This window comes from Sarcophilus harrisii, chromosome 3 (genome assembly GCF_902635505.1).
Source record: "Sarcophilus harrisii chromosome 3, mSarHar1.11, whole genome shotgun sequence".
Lineage (NCBI taxonomy): Eukaryota > Metazoa > Chordata > Mammalia > Dasyuromorphia > Dasyuridae > Sarcophilus > Sarcophilus harrisii.
The window spans coordinates 604,196,831-604,216,992 of NC_045428.1; the positions used below are offsets into that span (position 1 = coordinate 604,196,831).

The window sequence follows — 20,162 nt, forward strand, 5'->3', positions numbered from 1 at the left end:
TCCGCCCCACCAAAAAAAACTCCCGCTTCCAACCACTCAAAAATTTCCCATTTAAAACCAAAACCCCCAAATTAAAACCCACCCCCTTAAAACCCTCCACCCCCAGCAACACCTCCTCCAACTCAACACAAACAAAGCCACCCCACCAAAACCTCCCAATCTCCTCCCTCCCCACTAAATCAACCTCTCTCCCTCAAATCTTTGAAAATCAACACCAAAACCTCTGGCAAGAAAACAACAAAAGTAGAACTGGAAAACCTCCAAAAAAAACCCCTTTCCCTCTTCTCTTCCCCAAATCTTGAACAGAAAACAACAAATTTCCAAAACCAAAACGCTTTAAAACCCTCCACCCCCCCCAAAACCCCCAAAAACCTTAGAAATCTCACTCAAACCTAATCGCCCTCAAACTTTTCATTAAAGCAAAACTCAAAACATTTCCCCTCCCCCCCCACTTCCTTCCCAAAACCTGTCGAAACGCTTTATCTAACCAAAACACACCAAATTTTCCTAATTCCCAAACAATCACAAACCAAAAAAAAAAAAAAGAAAAGAAGAAGAAGAAAAGGAAAGAAAAAAAGGAAAAAGAAGAAGAAAGAAGAAGAAAGGAAAAGAAAGAAGAAGAAGAAGAAAAGAAGAAAAGAAAGAAGAAAGAAAAGAAAGAAAAAAAGAAGAAGAAAGAAAAGAAGAAGAAGAAAGAAGAAAGAAGAAAAGAAGAAAAAAGAAGAAAAGAAAGAAAAGAAGAAGAAAAAAGAAAGAAAAAAAAACACCCACCTTTTGCCTCCCCTCTTCTGAAGAAAGAAGTGAAAAAAGAAAATTGAAAAAAAATTTTGAAAACTAACCATAACCCTACTCAAAAATTGGGAAAAATCTAAATCGTCCATTCTCCCCTCAAAAATAAAAAAACCCCAAAACACCATTCACAACAAAAATTTCCCCATCCCTCCATTTCCCTTCCCGTCCCCCTGCCAAAAACCCCAAACTCCCCACTAAACCCTCCCCAAAGGGCCCTACCCCCCTCCCCCCCCCCCAAATCTCCCATTTCCACCCACCCTCCCCAACCCAAACATCAAACCTCCCAACCCCCCAACCCCAACCTCCTCCAAAACCCCAAACCAAATAAAAAAAAGAAAGTCCCAAAAACCAAATTTTAAAACAACACCAAAACGCAAAAAACCTAAAAATCCCCCCGGAAAACAAAAAAGAACCACCTACCCTTTCAAACTCCCTCCCTCCCAAAGAAAAAAGAAAAAAGGGGAGGGTCCCGCCAATCAAAAAAACAAAAACAAATTGTCCAGGTGGCATTTCCCCCACTAATCCCCCCCCTTCCCCCTCTCTTCCCCCCCGGGGACCCCAAATCTCTAACCCTCCACCACATCACCCACATGAACCCGCTTCCACCCCCCCCCCGCAACTCCGGCACCCCTCTCACCCCCCCAACCACCTTCCTCCTCCTCCCCTCCTCCTCTGGGTCAGAAACCCCACAATAAAGGAAGGGAAAAAAAATTGTCCACGTGGACCCTTGCTAAAATTAAACCACCCACCCCCTCTCCCAAGTCTGGCTCTTCGATTCAGGACAGAGCAAAATCCAACCCCAACCCCCACCCTCAACCCAAAGTCCCCTCCTTTCCTCCCCAACCCACCCCCACCCTTCCTGCTGTTCCCTAGAGATTGGGGCAGGAGAGAGGCAGAAGTCAGATCATGCATCCAGGTGCGCCCTCTCCCCATCCTCCCCCCCATACTTACTCCTCATAATCCTGCTCCTCGGCGTCTGACATCGTCGGGGGAACCTGGGGAAAGATGAAGGGGCAGGAGAGTCCCCGAGGGGTGGGAGCCCTGGCCCGTGTGGCCACTGAAGGGATGGGGGGGGCAGGGCTGGGCCCTTCCCCCACCAGCCCCACCACCTGTCTTCTAGTCTCGGGACACGGGGGGATGGGAAGGAACCCGATCGGGGAGATTAGCCCTGGGCATTCTTGGACAAACAATAGCCGCCCCCGTGCCCGCTCCCGCTCCTATCCAGTCAGAGGCTATTTCTGGGGGTCTCGGGCCAGGGCCAAGGCCAGGATGTGTCCGAATAAGGATAGAGTTACCCCAGGCCCTGACTCACCGCTGCCCTTGTCTCCTCTCACCAAGCCCCTGACCTTAGGCCTTCTCTCGGGCCATCCCCAACCCCCCCCCCAAGCCTCGTATTCTTAGAAGCTGAAGTTTGGGCTTCCCTCCCGGAGTCTTACAGATAGGGAAACTGAGTCCTAAGGAGGGAATGGAATTTTTCAGGTCATCGTTAAGTCAATAATACTCGAAAAGAAGGTTCCTGGCAAGGAGTCTGGTTCCCCCTCCCCACCCTCCTCTCCCTCCCCCATTTCTCTCGGATTCTGACAGCTCAGTAGTTTCCTCTCAACCTATCCCCCCCACCCCACCCCTACCTCCAGCTCTTACTGGAAACCGTGTCTCCTCTAATCCCGTCTCCCACTGTTTGCGGCTGTATCTGTCCCTGTTTATGGCGGTCGGCAACCCTGACCCCATCATTGTCTCTCTCACCGCCCCTTTGCCTTTTTCTGTCTCTATTTGTCTCTGTCTCTGTCCATCTCTGTCTGTGACTGCCTATTCATCTGTCTCTGTCCGTGCCTATCTCTCTCTTTATCCCGTGTCTGTCTCTCGGTCTCTGTCCCTGTATCTGTGTGTCTGCCCTTCAAGCTTCTCCCTCCCCATTATCTCCCCATGTCTCTCTCACTGTTTGCCTCTGTCTCTGCCCCCTCTGTCTCTCTCCCATTGTCTCTGCTCCTTCTCTGTCTCTCTTTCTCTCTCCCCTTGTCTCTGCCCCCTCTCTGTCTGTCCCTGTTCCATCTCCCTTGTCTCTGCCCCCTCCGTCTCTCTCTCCCCTTGTCTCTGCCCCCTCTGTCTCTCTCCCATTGTCTCTGCCCCCTCTGTCTCTCTCTCCCCTTGTCTCTGCCCCCTCTTTGTCTCTCCCTGTGTCCATCTCCCTTGTCTCTGTCTCTATCCCTCGAGCTCCCCCCTCCCCTGCTATCTCTACCTCCCCATGTCTCTATTTTTCCGTCTCCCATCCTCTGAATCTCAGAGCTGGAAGGGACCAGTCTCTCCAAGCTGTTCCTACAGGGAGAAGAACACAAATGGGCTGTTTCCAGGGTTATTTGACCCGGAGCTGTCCCAGCAGGCAGAACTCACTGGTTCCGGGACCGCCTTCCCTCTGGGGCAGCTCTAACCATTAGCCCATGTCCCTGAGCAGAGCCTGGCCCTGCCACCCTCCCTTTCCCCGGGGACGTCTCCCTCTCTGCCTCCGTCTCTCTCTCTCTCTCTCTCTCTCTCTCTCTCTCTCTCTCTCTCTCTCTCTCTCTCTGCAAGATGTCCCAGCGTGGAGGAGGGGGAGGCTCCATTACCTGGGGCTGAGGCTTCAGTAAAGTGCAGGGGTTTGCTTGCAGCTGGGACAGTGGCTGTGAGTCAGGGACAGAGAATCAGTGCTTTATAGCCTCAGCCTGGGGGAGGGGAACCTCCCAAGGTACGCGGGGTCTCTGAGGCAGGGCTGCCATGGGCTCCACCTCCCTTCACCCCGGCTGACCCCTGGCTCCCCTTGGCCCGGCCCGGACCCTCCGGCCTTCTTGTTGGCTGTGTGATGGGGAAGGGGAGGGGGTTTCCTCTCCTCTGTGGCTCAAAGAATCCTTTTTCTTGTGTTTCTGCCTTGGGATTTCTCAGTCTGTGTCTCCATCGGTCCCAGTCTCTGTCTCTCCTTCCTCTTTTCTCCGTCCCTTGTTCCTTCCTTCCCCTCCTCCTTGCCTTTCTTGGTTCCCTTCTCTCCTCTCCCAGAGCCCCCCTTTCCCTTACCCTGGCCCATACCCCCTCCCCCTGCACAGGCCCATTTCCTGGACCCAAGTCTTTCCCTACTCCCGTATACCCTCTACTCTTAACAAAGTGATGTCTCTAAAGGGCAGCTCTGTCTCTCTCTTGTCTCTCTGTCTCTGTCTCTGTCTCTCATTCTCTCCCCACCCCCACCCCATGCCAGGGCCTCCTTATTACCTTCAGGATGGAAAGGGAAATAATCCTATTTGACTTTTAAAGCCGCTGCCAGACTTAGTTTCCCCCACATACACTCCCCCTTTCCATGTTACATTTTACTCCCCTCCACACGCTGTTTGATCCAAGGAAACGACCTCCTTGCTATTGCTTGTGCAGGACATTTGGTGTTCCCAGCCCCTGCCTTTGGGCCCCCAAGGCTCTCCCTGCTGCCCTCCACCTTCAGTCCCACCCCGTGCCCCCTCCCCAGTTCCGAGGTCACCCCCAAACGACATCACTTGTGTAATGTTTGTTCTCGTCCATCAGCCTGGGAGCTCCTGGAGGTTAGATTTTTGCCTTTTCATCCCCAGGGATGAGCTCAGGACCTGACACCGAAGAAGTGCTTTAAAAGATTCTATGGTGTCCCCGTAGTCTCGCCCCCCATCTGACCCCCTCTCTGCTCTCTCAGTCTCTCCTTCACACTCAGTCTCTTCTCTTGATCCTCTCTCTCTCTCTCTCTCTCTCTCTCTCTCTCTCGGTCTCTCCTCAGTCTCTTTCTTGGTCTCCTTTTCCCTGTCTCAATGGTCCCTCTGTGACCCTGTAGCCCAACACCCGCCTGACCAATGATTCCTCCTCTCCTACAGACTCAATCCATCCTTCAGTCTCTACTCGAAGTCGGGGCAGAAGCCTCCTCCCCTTTGGCTCTCTGCAGTTTTCCTAGCATCAGGCCTCATGTACCCATTGCCCTTCGTTCTCCTGTGACCCAAGGGAAGAGAGCTAATTCCTCTTCCAGCAGCTGGCCAAAGGACGGGCTCTCCCCCCTGCCCCCAGGCTGGTTCTCTCCAGGCTAAACGTTCCCAGCTCCTTGATCGGTTGTCCCAGCCCGGGATGTGTTTGTGCTTTTTTGTTGTCTCCATCTCCCCCTTGTTTTTCTGCTCCATTTCTCCTCTATCCACTTGTTTGTTCCTATCATTGTCTCCTGTCCCTCCCCCCTGCTTTGTCTCCCATCAAAATTTCCCTTTGGTGACATCAGGCCCTAAATGGGGACGACAGGTGTGTGGGGGAGGGCATCCTGGCGGGAGGCGGCGGCCGGCCGGAGCTGGGACAGTCCCGAGCCCACAGCCGTGCCCCCCGTGCCCCCGGCCGCCTGGCCCTGGGCTGGCTTGGCCAAGGCCCCGGATCTCCTCCCTCTGGGCCAGAGCTCGTAACCGATGCTGCGTCGAGCTTTGCTGGGACCTAAATAAAACTACTGACAGAGCTGGGAAGGCCCGTGGGTGACTGGCTGGAACCCCCACATTACAGGGGCGGCCCCCCCGGGAGGAGGCGCAGGGCCGGGATCGGGACCCGGACCCTCCTCTGGCCAGATCAGGGCTCACTCTGCCCCGAGACCGAACCGGGATCACGGAGTTCGGGCCAGGAGAGCCATGTCTGCCTAGCTGCCGGCCAGACGGACACAGTGCTGGGTGACCTCTGGTCAGCGGCTCCCGGGACCTGCGCGGCCTTTCACTGACTGACCAGGTTGCCCCTCCCAAGCCTTCGTGCGAGTGCCCCCTCCCAGCCTTTGCCAGGAGTGGCCTTCCTCTTCGCTCCCTGGGGACCTCCCGGCTCTGTTCCTCTGTGCCGGCCCCTCGCCCCCATTCTGTACCGACCTACGAACCCTCCCGGGATCTAGGGGAACAGGGCAGGAGCGGCCACACTTCGGGGTCTGGATCAGCTCGGAGTCTGGCGCCCACCAGCTCCCCACCTTCGCTCTTTGGAGTCGCCGATAGCCCCAGGCCCTCCCTCAGGCAAGTAAAGAGCTCCAGGATGGGGGTTACTCGCAGATCTCCCAGTGACCGACAAGACAAGCTGGGAGGATCGCCAGAGGTCACTGGGGGCAATCCTCATTTCACAGGTGGATAAACTGAGGCTCAGAGACTGGAAAGGAACGGGCTTGACCGAGATCACAAGGCCAATAAAGGAGCCTATCGGACCCGAGGGACCCGAGATTGTGGTTTCTTCATCTGTTTTCCGGATCAGACACCGAGGCCCGAGGGGGCTTTGACCCTCCCGGGGGCACCTGGAGCTTCGTGCCCGGCTCCCCCACCTCTGACTCCCAGAGACTTCCTCAGACAAACCCTCGCCGAGCCAGACTCAGAGAGAAATTTATTCAAGGCTGGGCGCGGGCCCAGGTTTGTCAGAGGGAGGCTGCCGCCCGCCTGTCAGCCTTCGAACTTCTTCTTCCGGCCTTCCATCCCGCTCAGGGCATCGATGTTCTTCCTCCAGTCTCCCACCTCTCGGCTCTCCTGCGGGGAGGCGGCCACGCTCAGAAAATCACTCCCCGGCTCTTTGTCCCCCACGTGCCGGGACTGCATCATCGCCTGCCCCCGGCACCCCACTTCCTGGCCAGCCCCCCCGCCCCACTTCCCGGCCAGCCCCCCTGCCCCGCTTCCCTGCCTGCTCCCCCCTGCTTCCCGGCCAGCCCCCCCTCGGAGCTGGGGGCTCACATCCAAAAAGCTCCCCTCCTTCCCAGGGATGGCAGCCCTGCTCCTGGCTCATCTCCCGGCTCCTCTCCCCCATCTCCCAGCCCTGAGCTCCCGGCTCCCAGCTCCCCGAGCTGCTGGGTCCTCGCTCTCCTCCGGGCCCAGCTGCCCAGCTCTGCGGGGATCTCCGGGCGAGCGGAGGCTCCGTGTCCCCGGGGTCAGCGCGGCACTTGGCCTGTTCCAGAGGCTCGGGGGGAGGGCGGACGAGGGGCTGAAGGAGGCCGTCCCCACACTGGGTCTCACCTTCTCCGTGTCATCCTTCTTCACTTGCTTGAGGTGAGCTCTGAGGTCCAGGGACTCTTTGGCCCGGGCGCCCAGCAGGGCCTGCATCATGGCGTCCGCTGAGATCCGCACCCTCCGCAGCGTGGGCCGCTTAAACTTGCCCCGCAGGTCAAAGATCTTCTGGGTCAGATCGGCAATCTGGGGGCGGGGGAAGGGGGCAGACGTGGATTCCTGCCCCGGCCGCCCCCATGCCCCAACCCCCTGGGCCACAGAGCCCCCAGAGCGGGAGGGCTCCACGCCCATCACAGCATCTGGGCTCGGGTCCATGCTTTGCTCCTAGCCGGGACCTGGAGCAAGTTCCTTCTTTGAGCCTCAGTTTCCTCATCTGTAAAACGGATGGGGTTGGACCAGGGAACGTCTAAGGGCTCTCCCAGGTCTCAGTCTTGTCCCTCCATCTTACTGAGACTCACTTTCCCCTGTGTCCCAAAGCCAGCCCTCGGCCAAGCTCCGGGCAGGCTTGTCATGGGAGATGCCCTTTGTAAACTTAAACATTCTTCTATTTTCCTAAATGTTAGTGAGCCCAGCTCCCGGCGCTCTCCACACCCCACGTTCCCCGCTGCCTCCCTGCCCGGAACCTGCTCCTGCTCCCGGCTTCCCGCAGGTCCCGGCCTTCCCCAGGAAGCCCCTCCTGGGCCTCCTTCCCTCTGGGACTGCCGCCCATTTCTCCGCTCGGGCTCCTCCGCACAAAGCTGCTTGTGCCCGGCTCGGCCGTCAGACCGGGGTCTCCTTGAGGGCAGAAGCCAGCTTTGCCTCCTCTGCATTTCCTGTACTTAGCACCGCGCCTGGCAAGTAAACTTTGAAGGGCAGTGGGGAGGGCCGGGCAGCGGGGGAGGGCCGGGCAGCGGGGAGGGCCAGGCAGTGGGGAGGGCCGGGCAGCAGGGGAGGGCCGGGCAGCGGGGAGGGCCGGGCAGCGGGGAGGGTCGGGCAGCGGGGACGGCCGGGCAGCGGGGAGGGCCGGGCAGCAGGGGAGGGCCGGGCAGCAGGAAGGGCCGGGCAGCGGGGGAGGGCCGGGCAGCGGGGGAGGGCCGGGCAGCGGGGGAGGGCCGGGCAGCGGGGAGGGCCGGGCAGCGGGGAAGGCCGGGCAGCAGGGGAGGGCCGGGCAGCGGGGGAGGGCCGGGCAGTGGGGGAGGGCTGGGCAGCGGGGGAGGGCCGGGGGGAACAGGCTCCCCGGCAGCTCTAAAGTGGAGTTGAATTAGTTCCCCCAGAGTCACGTGGGGAGAAGAGGGGAGAGGGGCAGGGGCAGAGAGAGGCCTGGGAGGCTAAGAAATGGAGGTCCGGGTGAGCGGTGAATGACACCAGACTGTGGCTCCCCGAGGGGGGTCGGCAGTACTGAGCCCGGGGATGCTCCGTTTATCTGGGGCTGAGGGTGAGGCCGAGGAGCTCATGGGAAGCAGCAGGGGGAAGGACAGATGGTTTGGGATACCTGGGGGAGGGGCTGTGTCTCCCCCGATGAGGGCAGGAGTTGGGGAGGAGAGAAATGTTGGGAACCAGGGACCAAACACATGGAGGGAGGGAGGGGAGACACGGCTCCAGGACTGTGACTGGGGAGGAGCTGTGAGGGGCAGAGGCTACTGAGCGCTGGAGGAAGGGGGGCTCTGGAAGCAGCAGGGGGGAGCCTGGACCAGTGAGGGAAGGGGGGGCAAGGAGGGTCCGTCTACAGCTTTTGGAAGGGGGGAGTACATGGGAGGAGGAGGAGAGGAATAGATGAAGCTGAAGGTTGTTAATGGAACAGGCTTCCCAGAGGGCACAGAGCCTGGGGACTTTGGGGAGGGAGAGTGGGGGGTGATGGGAAGTTGGGGGGGTGATGGGGGCACGTTTGGGTCGTCATCTGCGAGGGTGGAGAGTCACCGGGATGGGAAGGGTGTGACCAATCACTCCCCATCGAGTGAAGGACCCTGGGAGGCCCCCGGGGAGTTTGGGTTGGCGCAGGAGGCTGCGCAGGTGGAAGATGCCCAGCTCCGCTCATGCCCCTGGCTGCCTCCCATCAGGGTCGCGCTGTGCCCGGCGGGAGATGCGAGGCTCAGGGCACCCTGGGCGCGAGGGCTTCTCACTGCAGAGGTGCTGAGGAGGGGGCGGCAGGAAGCGTCGGGGAGACTCTTTGGGGCACCTGGAAGGCAGCCAGTCTGGCTCCCAGAAGCCTTTTCTCTGGAGAAAGGCTTCGTCTGGTGTGGGATGTGGAGAATACAAAGCCAGCAAAGCAGAGGCGCCCCTGCGTGGGCGGGTCACAGCCCCTGGGACTGAGTGGGCCCTGCCCTCAGACAGGTTCCGGTCTCGGAATGACCCCATGTCAGAGGAGCGGGGCTTGGAGCCAGAGGGAGCTCAGAGACGCCCCGGGCTTCTTGCCCTGTAACCCAGGAGCCACAGGTTCTCTAGGCGCCTCCTTTTGCTGATGCTGAGCCCCCGAGCCTGAGCCCCCGAGCCTGAGGCCCCTGAGCCCCCAGCCCCCCCCCCCCAGCCCCGAGCCCAGGCCAGGGGCCCCCAGCTTTCTACCTCGGTGACATTCTTGGTCACTTTGGCCTCCAGATCGTATCTCTCTTCGTCCACCTTGTCCACCCTGGCGTGCAGCTCCCGGCACAGCTCCTGGGGGGGGGGGAGGCCTGGTTCCCTAAGGGACATCGTGGGGAGCCCGATGCCGGGCACCCTGGGGGGAGAGGGGGGAGGGGAAGAGGGGGGAGGGGGAGAGGGGGGAGGGGAAGAGGGGGGAGGGGGGAGGATAGAGGACACCCGGGTCTCTGAGGGGCCGGAAGCCGCTGATGGGCCGTGGGAGGGGGAGCCAGGACCCCCGCGGCCCCCGGCACCTGCAGCTCGGCGACCCCGAGCCCGGCCAGCTCCACGGGAGCGCAGCGCTCCCCGAGCACGCGGCCCTTCTCCCCGCTCCGATCGTCGCCCTCACGCTCCAGCTCCTGCTTGGCTTTCTGCAGCATCAGGGTCTGCGAGGAAGGCGAGCGGCGGCGTGGGCCAAGCGGCGCCCAGGGAGGCCCCGGCGCGCGGCCCCGCGCCCGCTCTCGGGCCCCAGGCTCCCCACGGACCCGCACGGCCGCTCCCGGCCCCACCCTCACCTTCAGCTGCAGCTTCCGAGAAGCCGAGATCTTGGACTTTTTCTGCGGGAGGAAAAGCCCGCGGTCAGGATGGGGAGCGGAGAGAAAGCGGACCTGGGAAGGGCTTGGGTCAGGGGTGGGGGGTGGGGAAGGGGGGGACGGGGGAGAGGGGGTAGGGAGGGAAGTGGGGGTAGAGAAAGGACAGAATCCTGGGGGACAGTTAGAATTTGGGGCGGAGCCAGAGCCCAAGGGGTGGAGCTAGCGTCACGGGGCGGGGCCAGAGCCCAAGGGGTGGGGCTAGCGTCACGGGGCGGGGCCAGAACCCAAGGGGTGGGGCTAGCGTCACGGGGCGTGGCCAGAGCCCAAGGGGAGGAGCTAGCGTCATGGGCGGGGCCAGAGCCCAAGGGGTGGGGCTAGCGTCACGGGGCGGGGCCAGAACCCAAGGGGTGGGGCTAGCGTTATGGGGCGGGGCCAGAGCCCAAGGGGAGGAGCTAGCGTCATGGGCGGGGCCAGAGCCCAAGGGGTGGGGCTAGCGTCACGGGGCGGGGCCAGAACCCAAGGGGTGGGGCTAGCGTCACGGGGCGGGGCCAGAACCCAAGGGGTGGGGCTAGCGTTACGGGGCGGGGCCAGAGCCCAAGGGGGGGAGCTAGCGTCATGGGCGGGGCCAGAACCCAGGGGTGGGGCTAGCATTATAGGGCGTGGCCAGAGCCCAAGGGGTGGAGCTAGCATTACGGGGCGTGGCCAGAGCCCAAGGGGTGGAGCTAGCGTCATGGGGTAAAACCAGAACCCAGGGGTGGGGCTAGCGTTATGGGGCAGGATCAGAATTCAAGGGACGAATCTCTTCTGGGGGCGGGGTCAGGAGCCCAAGGGGTGGGGCTAGCATTATGGGGCGGGGCCAGAGCCCAAGGGGTGGAGCTAGCGTCGTGGGGTAAAACCAGAACCCAGGGGTGGGGCTAGCGTTATGGGGCAGGATCAGAATTCAAGGGACGAATCTCTTCTGGGGGCGGGGTCAGGAGCCCAAGGGAGAATGTCCCAGAATTCTCCCCAAAGGGCTGGGTCCCCGGGGCCCAGGTGCCGCCCCACCCCCACCAAAAGCTGGCGCCCTGCCCCCAGGGGCCGGCCTCTCACCTTGGCGTGCGGCTCGGTGGCATAGGCCCGGTAGTTGACAGAGGAGCGGCGGCGCACTGGGGGGGCCGCTGGACTGGGTGCGGGCAGTGACGCCGGTAACTACAGAGGACCCGGGTCAGCCGGCCTCGGAGGCCCCGACCACAGGGGCTCTCTCCTAGGAAACCCAGAGCCCCGCCCCCCCTGCCCGGGCCTCCAAGCCTCCACCCCCCATCCTGAGGACCCCGTGTCCTCGTCCCATCCCGGCCCCTCTTCAAGGATCCAGGAGTCCCTGTCCCCAGCTCAGAGGCCCCGTTCCCTTCTCTCACCGTGTCGCTGCTCCTGCAGAGAGAAGGGGGGGGTTACTGGACCGGCGGTGGGCACCCACCGGGCCTCCTCCCTACCCTCTCAGACCTAGGACAAACCAGGACAAACTGATCCCCACACAGGGACGTTGGTCTCGATTCCCGCCCTCCAGGGACCCAAGCGTCCGTGTCACCCAGACGGCACTCACTCGTCCGCCATGTTGTTAGGGGCCCGGACGAGTCTCCGGGGTGACCTTGGGGGGCCGAGGTCCGCTAGCCTCCGCTCTCTTCGGGCTCCTCCGGGGACAGTGTGTGACAAAAGCCGAGCGGAGGCTAAATATACTACCGCGGGGGAGATAAGGGGGCGCGGAGGGGGCGGGAGATGCCCCGTGTCTGGCAGGTCCCTCCCTCAGGGCCCCAGGGAGCCAACAATCCGGCCGGCCAGCCCCTCCTCCCTCAGGGACCCAGAGGCCCTCTCTCTGGGGGCCTCAGAAAGTTCTCGGCCACCCTAAGGGGCCTCCCCTAGTCCCTCAACAATGCAGGCACCTTTCCCCCTCCCATCGGGGAGCCGAGTCTCTTCCTCGGCGGCACCTGTTTCCTAGTCCCCAGCCCCTTCTCCCTGGGGACCTCCCCGGCTTGATTCCAGAACCGAGGTCCCTGGAACCCCAGCCTATTCACGTCTCCGAAGCCCACGCGGCTGCTCTCTAGCCCATTCCTCTCAAAGACCAGAGGACCCAGACCCTCCGCCCTCGGGAAGCGTCCTGAGCCCGAGCCATTGTTCTTGGGGACCCAGGAGTCCTGACACCCCTGTCCCTTAAGGCGGTGGCGACGTGCCGCACTCTCTCCCAGATCACAGACTGATGATGGGGTCTGATTCTTTATTCTAACAAGTTCCGACTCCCTGGGACGCACAGGGGACTCCGGGCCCCAGAAATCCAGGGGGACGCGAACAGAATCTTGGGGCCAAGATAGTCGTGGGGTGGGGGAGGGGCAGGGGCCTAGGAGAAACTGGAGAATTCGGGGACCGAGGGGACCCCTCTAGAATTTGGCGGCGACGTCAGGGTCACCTGAGCCTCGGGATCTGGAGCCAGAGTCGTTGGGGGAAGGGTTCGGAAATGCCGAAGGTGGGGTCAGTCTTGGGGAAGAAGGGGCACCGGATTCCCCAGAGGGCATTCCAAGATCATCAGGACCCTTGGCAGGTCCCAGAGTGCCCGGGAGGGTGGGGGCGGAGTGCCCAGGGGGCGGGGCCCAAATTCCAGAAGGCCCTAGCTCCGCATCTGTGGGCAGGCTCAGAGTCTTTGAGGGGGGAGTCACATGGCCGAGGCGCGGGTCCCTCATGGCCCCTACATCTGGGCTAGTGGCTGGTCTAAGAATGCCATAGGGAGCGGGCTCAGAGGCCCCAGGAGGCGGGGTCAGTGCTCCAGGAGCATCAGCACTGGAAGAGGGGTTCTGAATTTCAGAGGGGGCGGGCTCACAGGCCCCAGGAGGCGGGGTCAGTGCTCCAGGAGCATCAGCTTGGGAGGATGGGCTCAGAATTTCAGAGGGGGCGGGGTCAGAGCCCCTAGTAGGCGGGGTCAGTGCTCCAGAAGGATCAGCCTGGGAGGATGGTCTCTGAATTCCAGAGGGGGCGGGCTCAGAGGCCCTAGGAGGCGGGGTCAGTGCTCCAGAAGCACCAATTAAGAGGGGGCTCAGAATTTAGAGGGGGCCCGGGCCTTAGGAGGCTAGTCCAGGAGCATCAGCACTGGAAGAGGGGTTCTGTTTCAGGGGGCGGGCCAGAGGCCCCAGGAGGGGGTAGTGCTCCAAAGCATAGCATTGGAAGAGGGCCCAGAATTTCAGAAGGGGCCCACAGGCCCAGGAGGCGGGTCAGGCCCAGGAGCATCAGCACTGGAAGAGGGGCTCAGAATTTCAGAGGGGGTTCGAGGCCCCAGGAGGGGGTCAGCTCCAGGGCATCAGCATTGGAAGGGGCCTGAATTTCGAAGGGAGGGTTCAGAGGCCCCAGGAGGCGGGGTCAGTGCTGCAGGAGGATCAGCTTGGGAGGATGGGCTCTGAATTTCAGAGGGGGCGGGCTCAGAAGCCTTAGGAGGCGGGGTCAGTGCTCCAGAAGCATCAGCATTGGAAGAGGGGCTCAGAATTTCAGAAGGGGCGGGCTCACAGGCTCCAGGAGGCGGGGTCAGTGCTCCAGGAGCATCAGCACTGGAAGAGGGGCTCAGAATTTCAGAGGGGGAGTGTTCAGAGGCCCCAGGAGGCGGGGTCAGTGCTCCAGGAGCATCAGCATTGGAAGAGGGGCTGAATTTCAGAGGGGGCGGGCTCAGAGGCCTTAGGAGGCGGGGTCAGTGCTCCAGAAGCATCAGCATTGGAAGAGGGGCTCAGAATTTCAGAAGGGGCGGGCTCACAGGCTCCAGGAGGCGGGGTCAGTGCTCCAGGAGCATCAGCACTGGAAGAGGGGCTCAGAATTTCAGAGGGGGAGTGTTCAGAGGCCCCAGGAGGCGGGGTCAGTGCTCCAGGAGCATCAGCATTTGAAGAGGGGCTCTGAATTTCAGAGAGGGAGGGTTCAGAGGCCCCAGGAGGCGGGGTCAGTGCTGCAGGAGGATCAGCTTGGGAGGATGGGCTCTGAATTTCAGAGGGGGCGGGCTCAGAAGCCTTAGGAGGCGGGGTCAGTGCTCCAGGAGCTTCAGCCTGGGATGAGCTCTGAATTTCAGAGGGGGCGGGCTCTTGAGGATCAGGGGGCGGGGTTAAAATCTCTGCGTTAGTCTCCTCAAGGGGCGGGGCTTTGGCCTTCTGACAGACACTCGGGACCTCCCCTTCTGGCTGGGGCTTCCGAGAGAAGCGCGCGAAGGTTTCGGGGGGACCCTCGTGGGACTCCGGTGCGAAGCCAGCAGCCTCAGCCAGCTCTCGGACCCGATCACAGAAACTCTCCAGCTGGTTAGGCCGCAGATCCACAAGGTACCTACGGACGGATGGGAAAGTCAGGGCTCCCAGAGGCCCCACACCTTCAGCACCCGGGCCGGGCGGACAGCGCTCACCTGGCCAGTTCCACAATCAAGCGTCCCCCGGGAGCCAAGCAGGCCCCGAGCTCCGGGCTCAGCTGATGGACCATCCTGCAGGGAGGAAGCCAGGATTAGAGAGCAGGAGAATGGTGTTCCCAGATCCCTTGGGGGGGGAGGCCATTTTTGTTCGGGATCCCTGGGGCATGAAGGGCTGAACACCTGCACTTGGGTCACTGGGGCAGAGGTCTGGGGAGTCGGGACTCCTGGGGTCCCGGGAAGGAAAGGACAGAGCTCTTCGGTCCCGCGGGAGGACGGGGAGGTGGGGAATCAGTGCTCCCGGAGTCTCTGGGAGGATCCGTTCTCCTGCAGGAGAGGGCCACGGAACAGTGCTCCCGGGCCATCGGCAGGAGAGGGCAGGGGATCAGAGTTCTTATGTCTCTGAGGGAGGAGGGACTGAAACAAGATGCCCCCCCCTTTCCTGGAGAAGAGGGCTGGGAATCTGCTCCTGTCTCTTATGGAGGAGTTAGAAATGGGGATGATGCAATCCCTGAGAGGAAGGGGTTGGTTTACTCCCGAGTCCCTGAACAAAAAACTGGGGGCTCAAAATTCCCGAGTCTCTAAGGAGGAGAGGCCTGGATGTCAGGACGCCTGGGTCTCAGGGAGAAGGATCAAGATTCCTTCTGGTAGAAGGAGGGGAAAGGGGTTCAGGACGCCTGAGACCCTGAAGGAAAAGAGGCAGCTTGAGCGGGGGAGGAACTTGGGGACTTAGGACTGCCCCCGGACCCCTGAGGCGACCTGGGCCAGGGGCACGCCCTCAGTTACCCGCAGGACACGTAGAGAAGGTGGAAGCGGCTGCTGTAGCGCTTTCGGTGGTGCAGGGTCGGGGCGGCCCCCAGGGGCAGGAAATGCACCCGGAAAGGTCTGGAGCCCGCCGGGTCTGAAGGCGAAGGAGACCGGGAGAGAGAGAGGGGCACTCAGTGCCAGGCAGCGGCAGAGAAGGAGGGCCCGGAGCTGACTTTCCTGCCCCGCCTGTTACACACAAGCACAAGCTCCTCCCGGGCGCCCCCTTGCCCTCGGCAGGACTCCTATCCCCCTCCTACTGGCCTCAGTTTCCCCTCTGGGAATCCAGATGGTCTCAAAGAGCCCTGAGGCGGGGAGAGGGAGCGGCTGGGACTCAGGAGGAAAGTTGGGAGCCTCCCTTCCCCGCTCACCGGACTCTGGGGCCCCGCCCTCCGCCTCGGTCTCAGGCTCGGCCCCAGACCCCTCCTCCTCCGCAGCCACTAGGCTTCGAAACAGCGAGGTCACGTTGTGCAGGGAGATCTCACCAGCGCACTGTGGGAGGGACGAGCAGGACATGTGGGCGGAGCCTAGAGAAATGGGCGGAGCTGTGGAGTGGAGCGGTTGGGGGGAGGGGGGAAGAGGCCCAGAAGGGGCAGACTTGGGGAAAAGAGTGATATAGATGGAAATGGGACCCGAAGTCTTCCCGGAGGAAACTGAAGAGACACTCGGAGCGGGAAACCGGAGGCCGAGGGACAATCCCGAAGGCAAAGCGAAAGGGGGAAAGCCAGAGACGCTGAGGACCAGGGATGGAAACACTGAGGGGGAGCCAAGGAGACAGAGAATCGCGGCCACAGAGGTGGAGAGTCAGGGCGGCCAGAGTCGGACCAGGCCACGGCCCGGGAAGGAGCAAGAGGAAGGGAGAAGGCCGGGGGGTGGAAGGGAGAAGGCCGGGGGGTGGAAGGGAGAAGGCCGGGGGGTGGAAGGGAGAAGGCCGGGAGGTGGAAGGGAGAAGGCCAGGAGGTGGAAGGGAGAAGGCCAGGAGGTGGAAGGGAGAAGGCCGAGGGACGGGGCTCCCTGGGCACCTTCACAGGGGTTCCGTTGCAGCTCTTCAGGATGCTCTCATCGTCGGACTCGATGCCAAAGGCCACGAACGGCCCCGTAGCCACGTCCCCCCAGTAGCCTCGCACAGCCACGCGCTCCCCTCGCTGAGGTTGGGGCAGAGACATGGATCAACTTGTGGGCATCTGGGACCCCCAGGAGACCGACAAAGGGGCACTCGAGCCCGCAAATGTCAGAAGCTTGGAAGGGGGGCTGCTGGGACCCTGGGGACCCAGATCTCCTGCAATACAGGGTGAGGGAGTGGGCAGACCAGAATTCCCCAGCAGCCCTGACAAAGTGGGCAGAAACCAGAACTTTCCTGAGGTGCAGACTTAAGGTTAGACTCCCACTGTCCCCTGAGGTGGCGGCTCCATTACTGGGTTACCAAGGGCTAGGAGGGATTAGGGGCGACCGGGACCCCTTGGGAGATAAGTCTGCACCCCCAGCAGCTGGGAAACGGGCAGGGAGCCCAGAGCACGCACATGGCTCATCAGGCGTCCTGACGCTAGCGTCCGGTTCGGGAGCTGATAGGCCGAAGCATCCCGAATCTCGAAGGCCACGCTGGTTTCCCGCCAGCGACGAAACTCTCGGCTGTTGATGACCCGGGCCTGAGAGACAGAGGAGCTCAAGGACCCGGCCATCCTCCCCACCCTTTGACCTTCCCACTTCTTCAGGCCATCAGTGTCCCAATCTCCACCCTTTGGCTGCCGGAGGCCCCCATGCAGAGGCGCCTAAAACTACATTTCCCAGCATCACCCGGGAGAAGCGGGGGGGGGGGGGGGCTTCCAACAACACTCCCCTGCAGCCCCTGGAAACGGTAGTTTTCTCTCCCACAAGCCTCCCAGGGACCTCCGCAGTCCAGGCGCGCTCACCCCTCGTTCATGCAGCTTCATGTGCAAGTCCCAGTCGCTGACCCCGATTCGGGCGTCGTAGCGGGAGCCCAGGTAACCGCGGAGTCGAGCATCCCACAAGCGGCTCAGGGGGAAGGAGGCCTTGGCCTCGGAGGCCGCCCAGAAGGTGAACACGGCCTCCAAGGAATCCCGCTCCCGGTACTGAGAACCGAAAGAGAGGGGGGCGATGGGAGACCGCCTCTGCCACATGGCGGGAGGGGCGGGACAAGAAGTGGAGCTGGAAGGAGGCTCCTTCCAGGGGCTGATGCTGGTCTTCTCTGTTCCTCCCCAAGCCTGACCCCAAGAGGCACCCCACAACCGTTTTCTCTCCATCCATCATCCATGCCCCCGCCCCATCCATCCAGCCTCCAGCCTCCAGCCTCCAGCCTCCATCCCCCTCTATCAATCAGCCATCCACTGCATTTCTCGGAGAGCCGGCACAATCGTTCGCGTTGCCCTTGGACCCCTGACGCCCGACTCATACAAGCTCTCCATCTCCCCATTCCCCAGATCCGTCCCTTGAGATAAGGACAGATGGCAGATCTGGCGGGATCGGAGGAACAAGACCAGTCTAACTCACCACAGTGGGGAGAACGAAGAGGGGCGGGGTTGGGGATAGGAATGGCGAGCACTAGAGCCCAATGGCCAGTGGGGGCGAATGGCGAAGGGCCTGGATCACCGATGGGAGTTTCTAACGGATCTTGGAGGTAATGCTAAGCCCCTGGATTTCGTGCAGCAGAGTGTCGGGTGGTCTCGGGACTGGCGCTTTGGAGCCCAGTGCAGGAGGAGCGGGGGAGGGCAGAGACTCGGGGACGCCCCTTAGAAGCCATCGGCCAGGTCAGAGTGGGGGGCGATCAGACCCGAAGACGGCTCGGCAGCGGAGGGGAGAAGGGGTGAGAATTAAGGGGAAGGGAAAGGAGAGGAGCCGCCCCACGCTCGAGCCCACCCCCAGCCCTAGGGCGGGAGCTGCGCGCCAGCCTGCGGGCATCGGCTCCGCCCCCTTGCCCACCCCCAGCGCGTCCCCGACCTCAAACCTTGAGCGCTTCCAGGCTGAGCCGGGGAAGCTGAGCAGCCAGGTCCTCCGGCTCGGGCAAAAGGCGGCGCATGCGCTGCGCCTGAGCGCGAACGTACTCGGCCACCTGGGTCCGCACGAGCCCGTTGCCCCAGAGCTCCAGGAACGTCTCGCTCTTTTCTGTGGGGAGGCGGGGGAGGGCGCTGGGACCGCTGGGTCCCAGAGGGAGACGCTTGGGTGTCCCACCGGCCGGAGGCTAGGAGCAGGGACGGCTGGGTGCCCCAGGGCAGGGACTGAGGATAAGGACGCGGGGATTCCCGGCAGCGTTGGTTGGGAGCTGGGACGCCTGAGTCCTGGAAAGGAGCGGGCGCCGGGAACATGGATTCCTGCCCCCCCCCAGGGAACTTCGGACACCTGGGTCCCGGCCTGGGTTGGGGGGGCTCGACTGCAGCCTCCGGGCTCACCTTGAAGGCCCATACTCTCCGGAGGCTCGAAGGCCAGGTTGAGGATGAGAATCTGGCGCGCCACCGCCTCCAGGTTGTTCTCCAGGACGAAGAACTGGGAGTCCGGAGGAGGAAAGATGGGGGAGCCCAAGATCAGGAATGGCCGCCTTCCCTGGCCCCTCCCACGCTCCAGGCCCCCTCCTGGGGACTTTCATTCAACCCAGCGGGCACCCCCAAATAGTTGTTTGTTTTGTCGTCGTCGTTTTGCTGAGGCAGTTGGGGGTAAGTGACTTGCCCAGGGCCACACAGCCAGGAAGTAGTAAGCGTCTGAGGCCGGATTTGAACTCGGGGCCCCCTGACTTCAGGGCCCCCAGATAGTTTTTAGGTGCCTGCTCTGTGCAGGACATACGGAAACCATCAGTAGAAGAGCCCGCCCCCGCCCCTCCCCCAGCCCCCAGCCTCCCGGGGAGCCCCGCTCACGTTGAGCTTCCGAGGGGGCCAGCGCCGAGTCTGCGCCAGGGTCCGCAGGATGTGCCGCGCGTCCACCGAGCCCAGGAGAAGGATGTCGAGTTCCTGGGGGTCCCCGGGGCTGGGGGCATCGGGCGGACCTGGGATGGGGCAGGGAGGGGGTCGGACCACACGCCTCATGCGTCGGGCAGGCCCGGCCTCCTCTCCACGCCCAGAGGCCTCTTGGCACTGAGAAGGGGGCGGGGAAAGGCGGGGGGGGGGGGGCTCACATTCCGCCTGCAGATCCAGCGCCGGGGACAGGCCCCACCAGGCCACGGAGCCAAAGCCCTCCCCCGAGCCGGTCACCGTCGTCATCGACCTTCGGGGCGGCTCCGAGGCTAAGCAAGGATCTCCAAGCGTCTCCTAGGAGGCCGAGCCTGCCGCGTCCTGCCGCTCAGGCCCCGCCGCCGTCCCGCTCCTCCAACTGAGAGGGAACCGATAGACTGAGCCCCGGTAGCCGGGGAGCGGGCCCTGGAAGCCTTTGCTTCTGTGCGCCCCCCTTCGCCCCCAAACTCCCCTCCCCAGCCCTTCACCCGGGGCGCTCCGGCCAGGCTCGAGCTCCCCTTTGCGCCCCCAAAGACGCTTCTCCCCTCCGGACCCGCCCCTTCCAACCAACGGGTCAATGGAGGCGCGCGGAGCCCGACTTGCGGCCAATGGGAGAGAGCAGCGGGCCCCCCAACTCCCGTAGCGACGGAAAGGACGCCGTTGCTCCTGGCAACGGAAGAGCCAATAGCAGCGCGTGGTGAGCCCTACGGGGCGGGCTCCGAAGGCAGAGCCAGCTGGGAATTGGTCGCCCTGACAGCTGCCGGACCAATGGGGGCCCGGAGGCCTCGGACCCGTTGCCCAGGGCAACCAGGGGCCGAGGCTAACGCGCGGGGAGGACGGACTCCAAGCCGGCAGGCGGTCTGCGTTAGGCCGGGCCCAGTGGCGTCTCCGGCTCTGCCCGCGCGTCCCTCGCTCAGCCGCCTCTGCCCCGTCCCGCCCCGGCCCTCCCCGTGCGTCCCCCACTGAGCCGCCGCCCCTGCCCCGTCTCTGCCCGCGCATCCCTCACTGAGCCGCACGTTCCTGCCCCGTCTCTGCCCGCGCGTCCCTCGCTCAGCCGCCTCTGCCCCGTCCCGCCCCGGCCCTCCCCGTGCGTCCCTTACTCAGCCGCCGCCCCTGCCCCGGTTCTCCCTGCGCATCCCTCGCTCAG

The 20,162-nt window shown here is 62.6% G+C and overlaps 2 protein-coding genes across 2 annotated transcripts; both read right to left on the minus strand.

Annotated features, from left to right (window-relative positions):
- Nucleotides 1-6,123: 6,123 nt before the first annotated feature.
- Nucleotides 6,124-11,586, minus strand: TNNI3 (troponin I3, cardiac type). The gene is made up of 8 exons (XM_031963507.1): nucleotides 11,463-11,586; nucleotides 11,278-11,290; nucleotides 10,973-11,071; nucleotides 9,866-9,907; nucleotides 9,605-9,736; nucleotides 9,297-9,386; nucleotides 6,768-6,944; nucleotides 6,124-6,287 (listed from the first exon to the last, which is right to left on the minus strand). The coding sequence occupies exons 1-8, from the start codon at nucleotides 11,471-11,473 to the stop codon at nucleotides 6,204-6,206; spliced, it is 648 nt and encodes a 215-aa protein (XP_031819367.1). The 5' UTR covers nucleotides 11,474-11,586; the 3' UTR covers nucleotides 6,124-6,203.
- Nucleotides 11,587-13,236: 1,650 nt separating this feature from the next.
- DNAAF3 (dynein axonemal assembly factor 3) lies at nucleotides 13,237-19,939 on the minus strand. Its single transcript, XM_031963506.1, has 11 exons — nucleotides 19,201-19,939; nucleotides 18,944-19,071; nucleotides 18,485-18,578; nucleotides 18,043-18,200; nucleotides 16,991-17,170; nucleotides 16,601-16,726; nucleotides 16,103-16,225; nucleotides 15,452-15,572; nucleotides 15,063-15,177; nucleotides 14,277-14,351; nucleotides 13,237-14,200 (listed from the first exon to the last, which is right to left on the minus strand). Exons 1-11 carry the CDS (start codon nucleotides 19,283-19,285, stop codon nucleotides 13,522-13,524), a joined length of 1,884 nt encoding a protein of 627 aa, XP_031819366.1. The 5' UTR covers nucleotides 19,286-19,939; the 3' UTR covers nucleotides 13,237-13,521.
- Nucleotides 19,940-20,162: the final 223 nt, after the last annotated feature.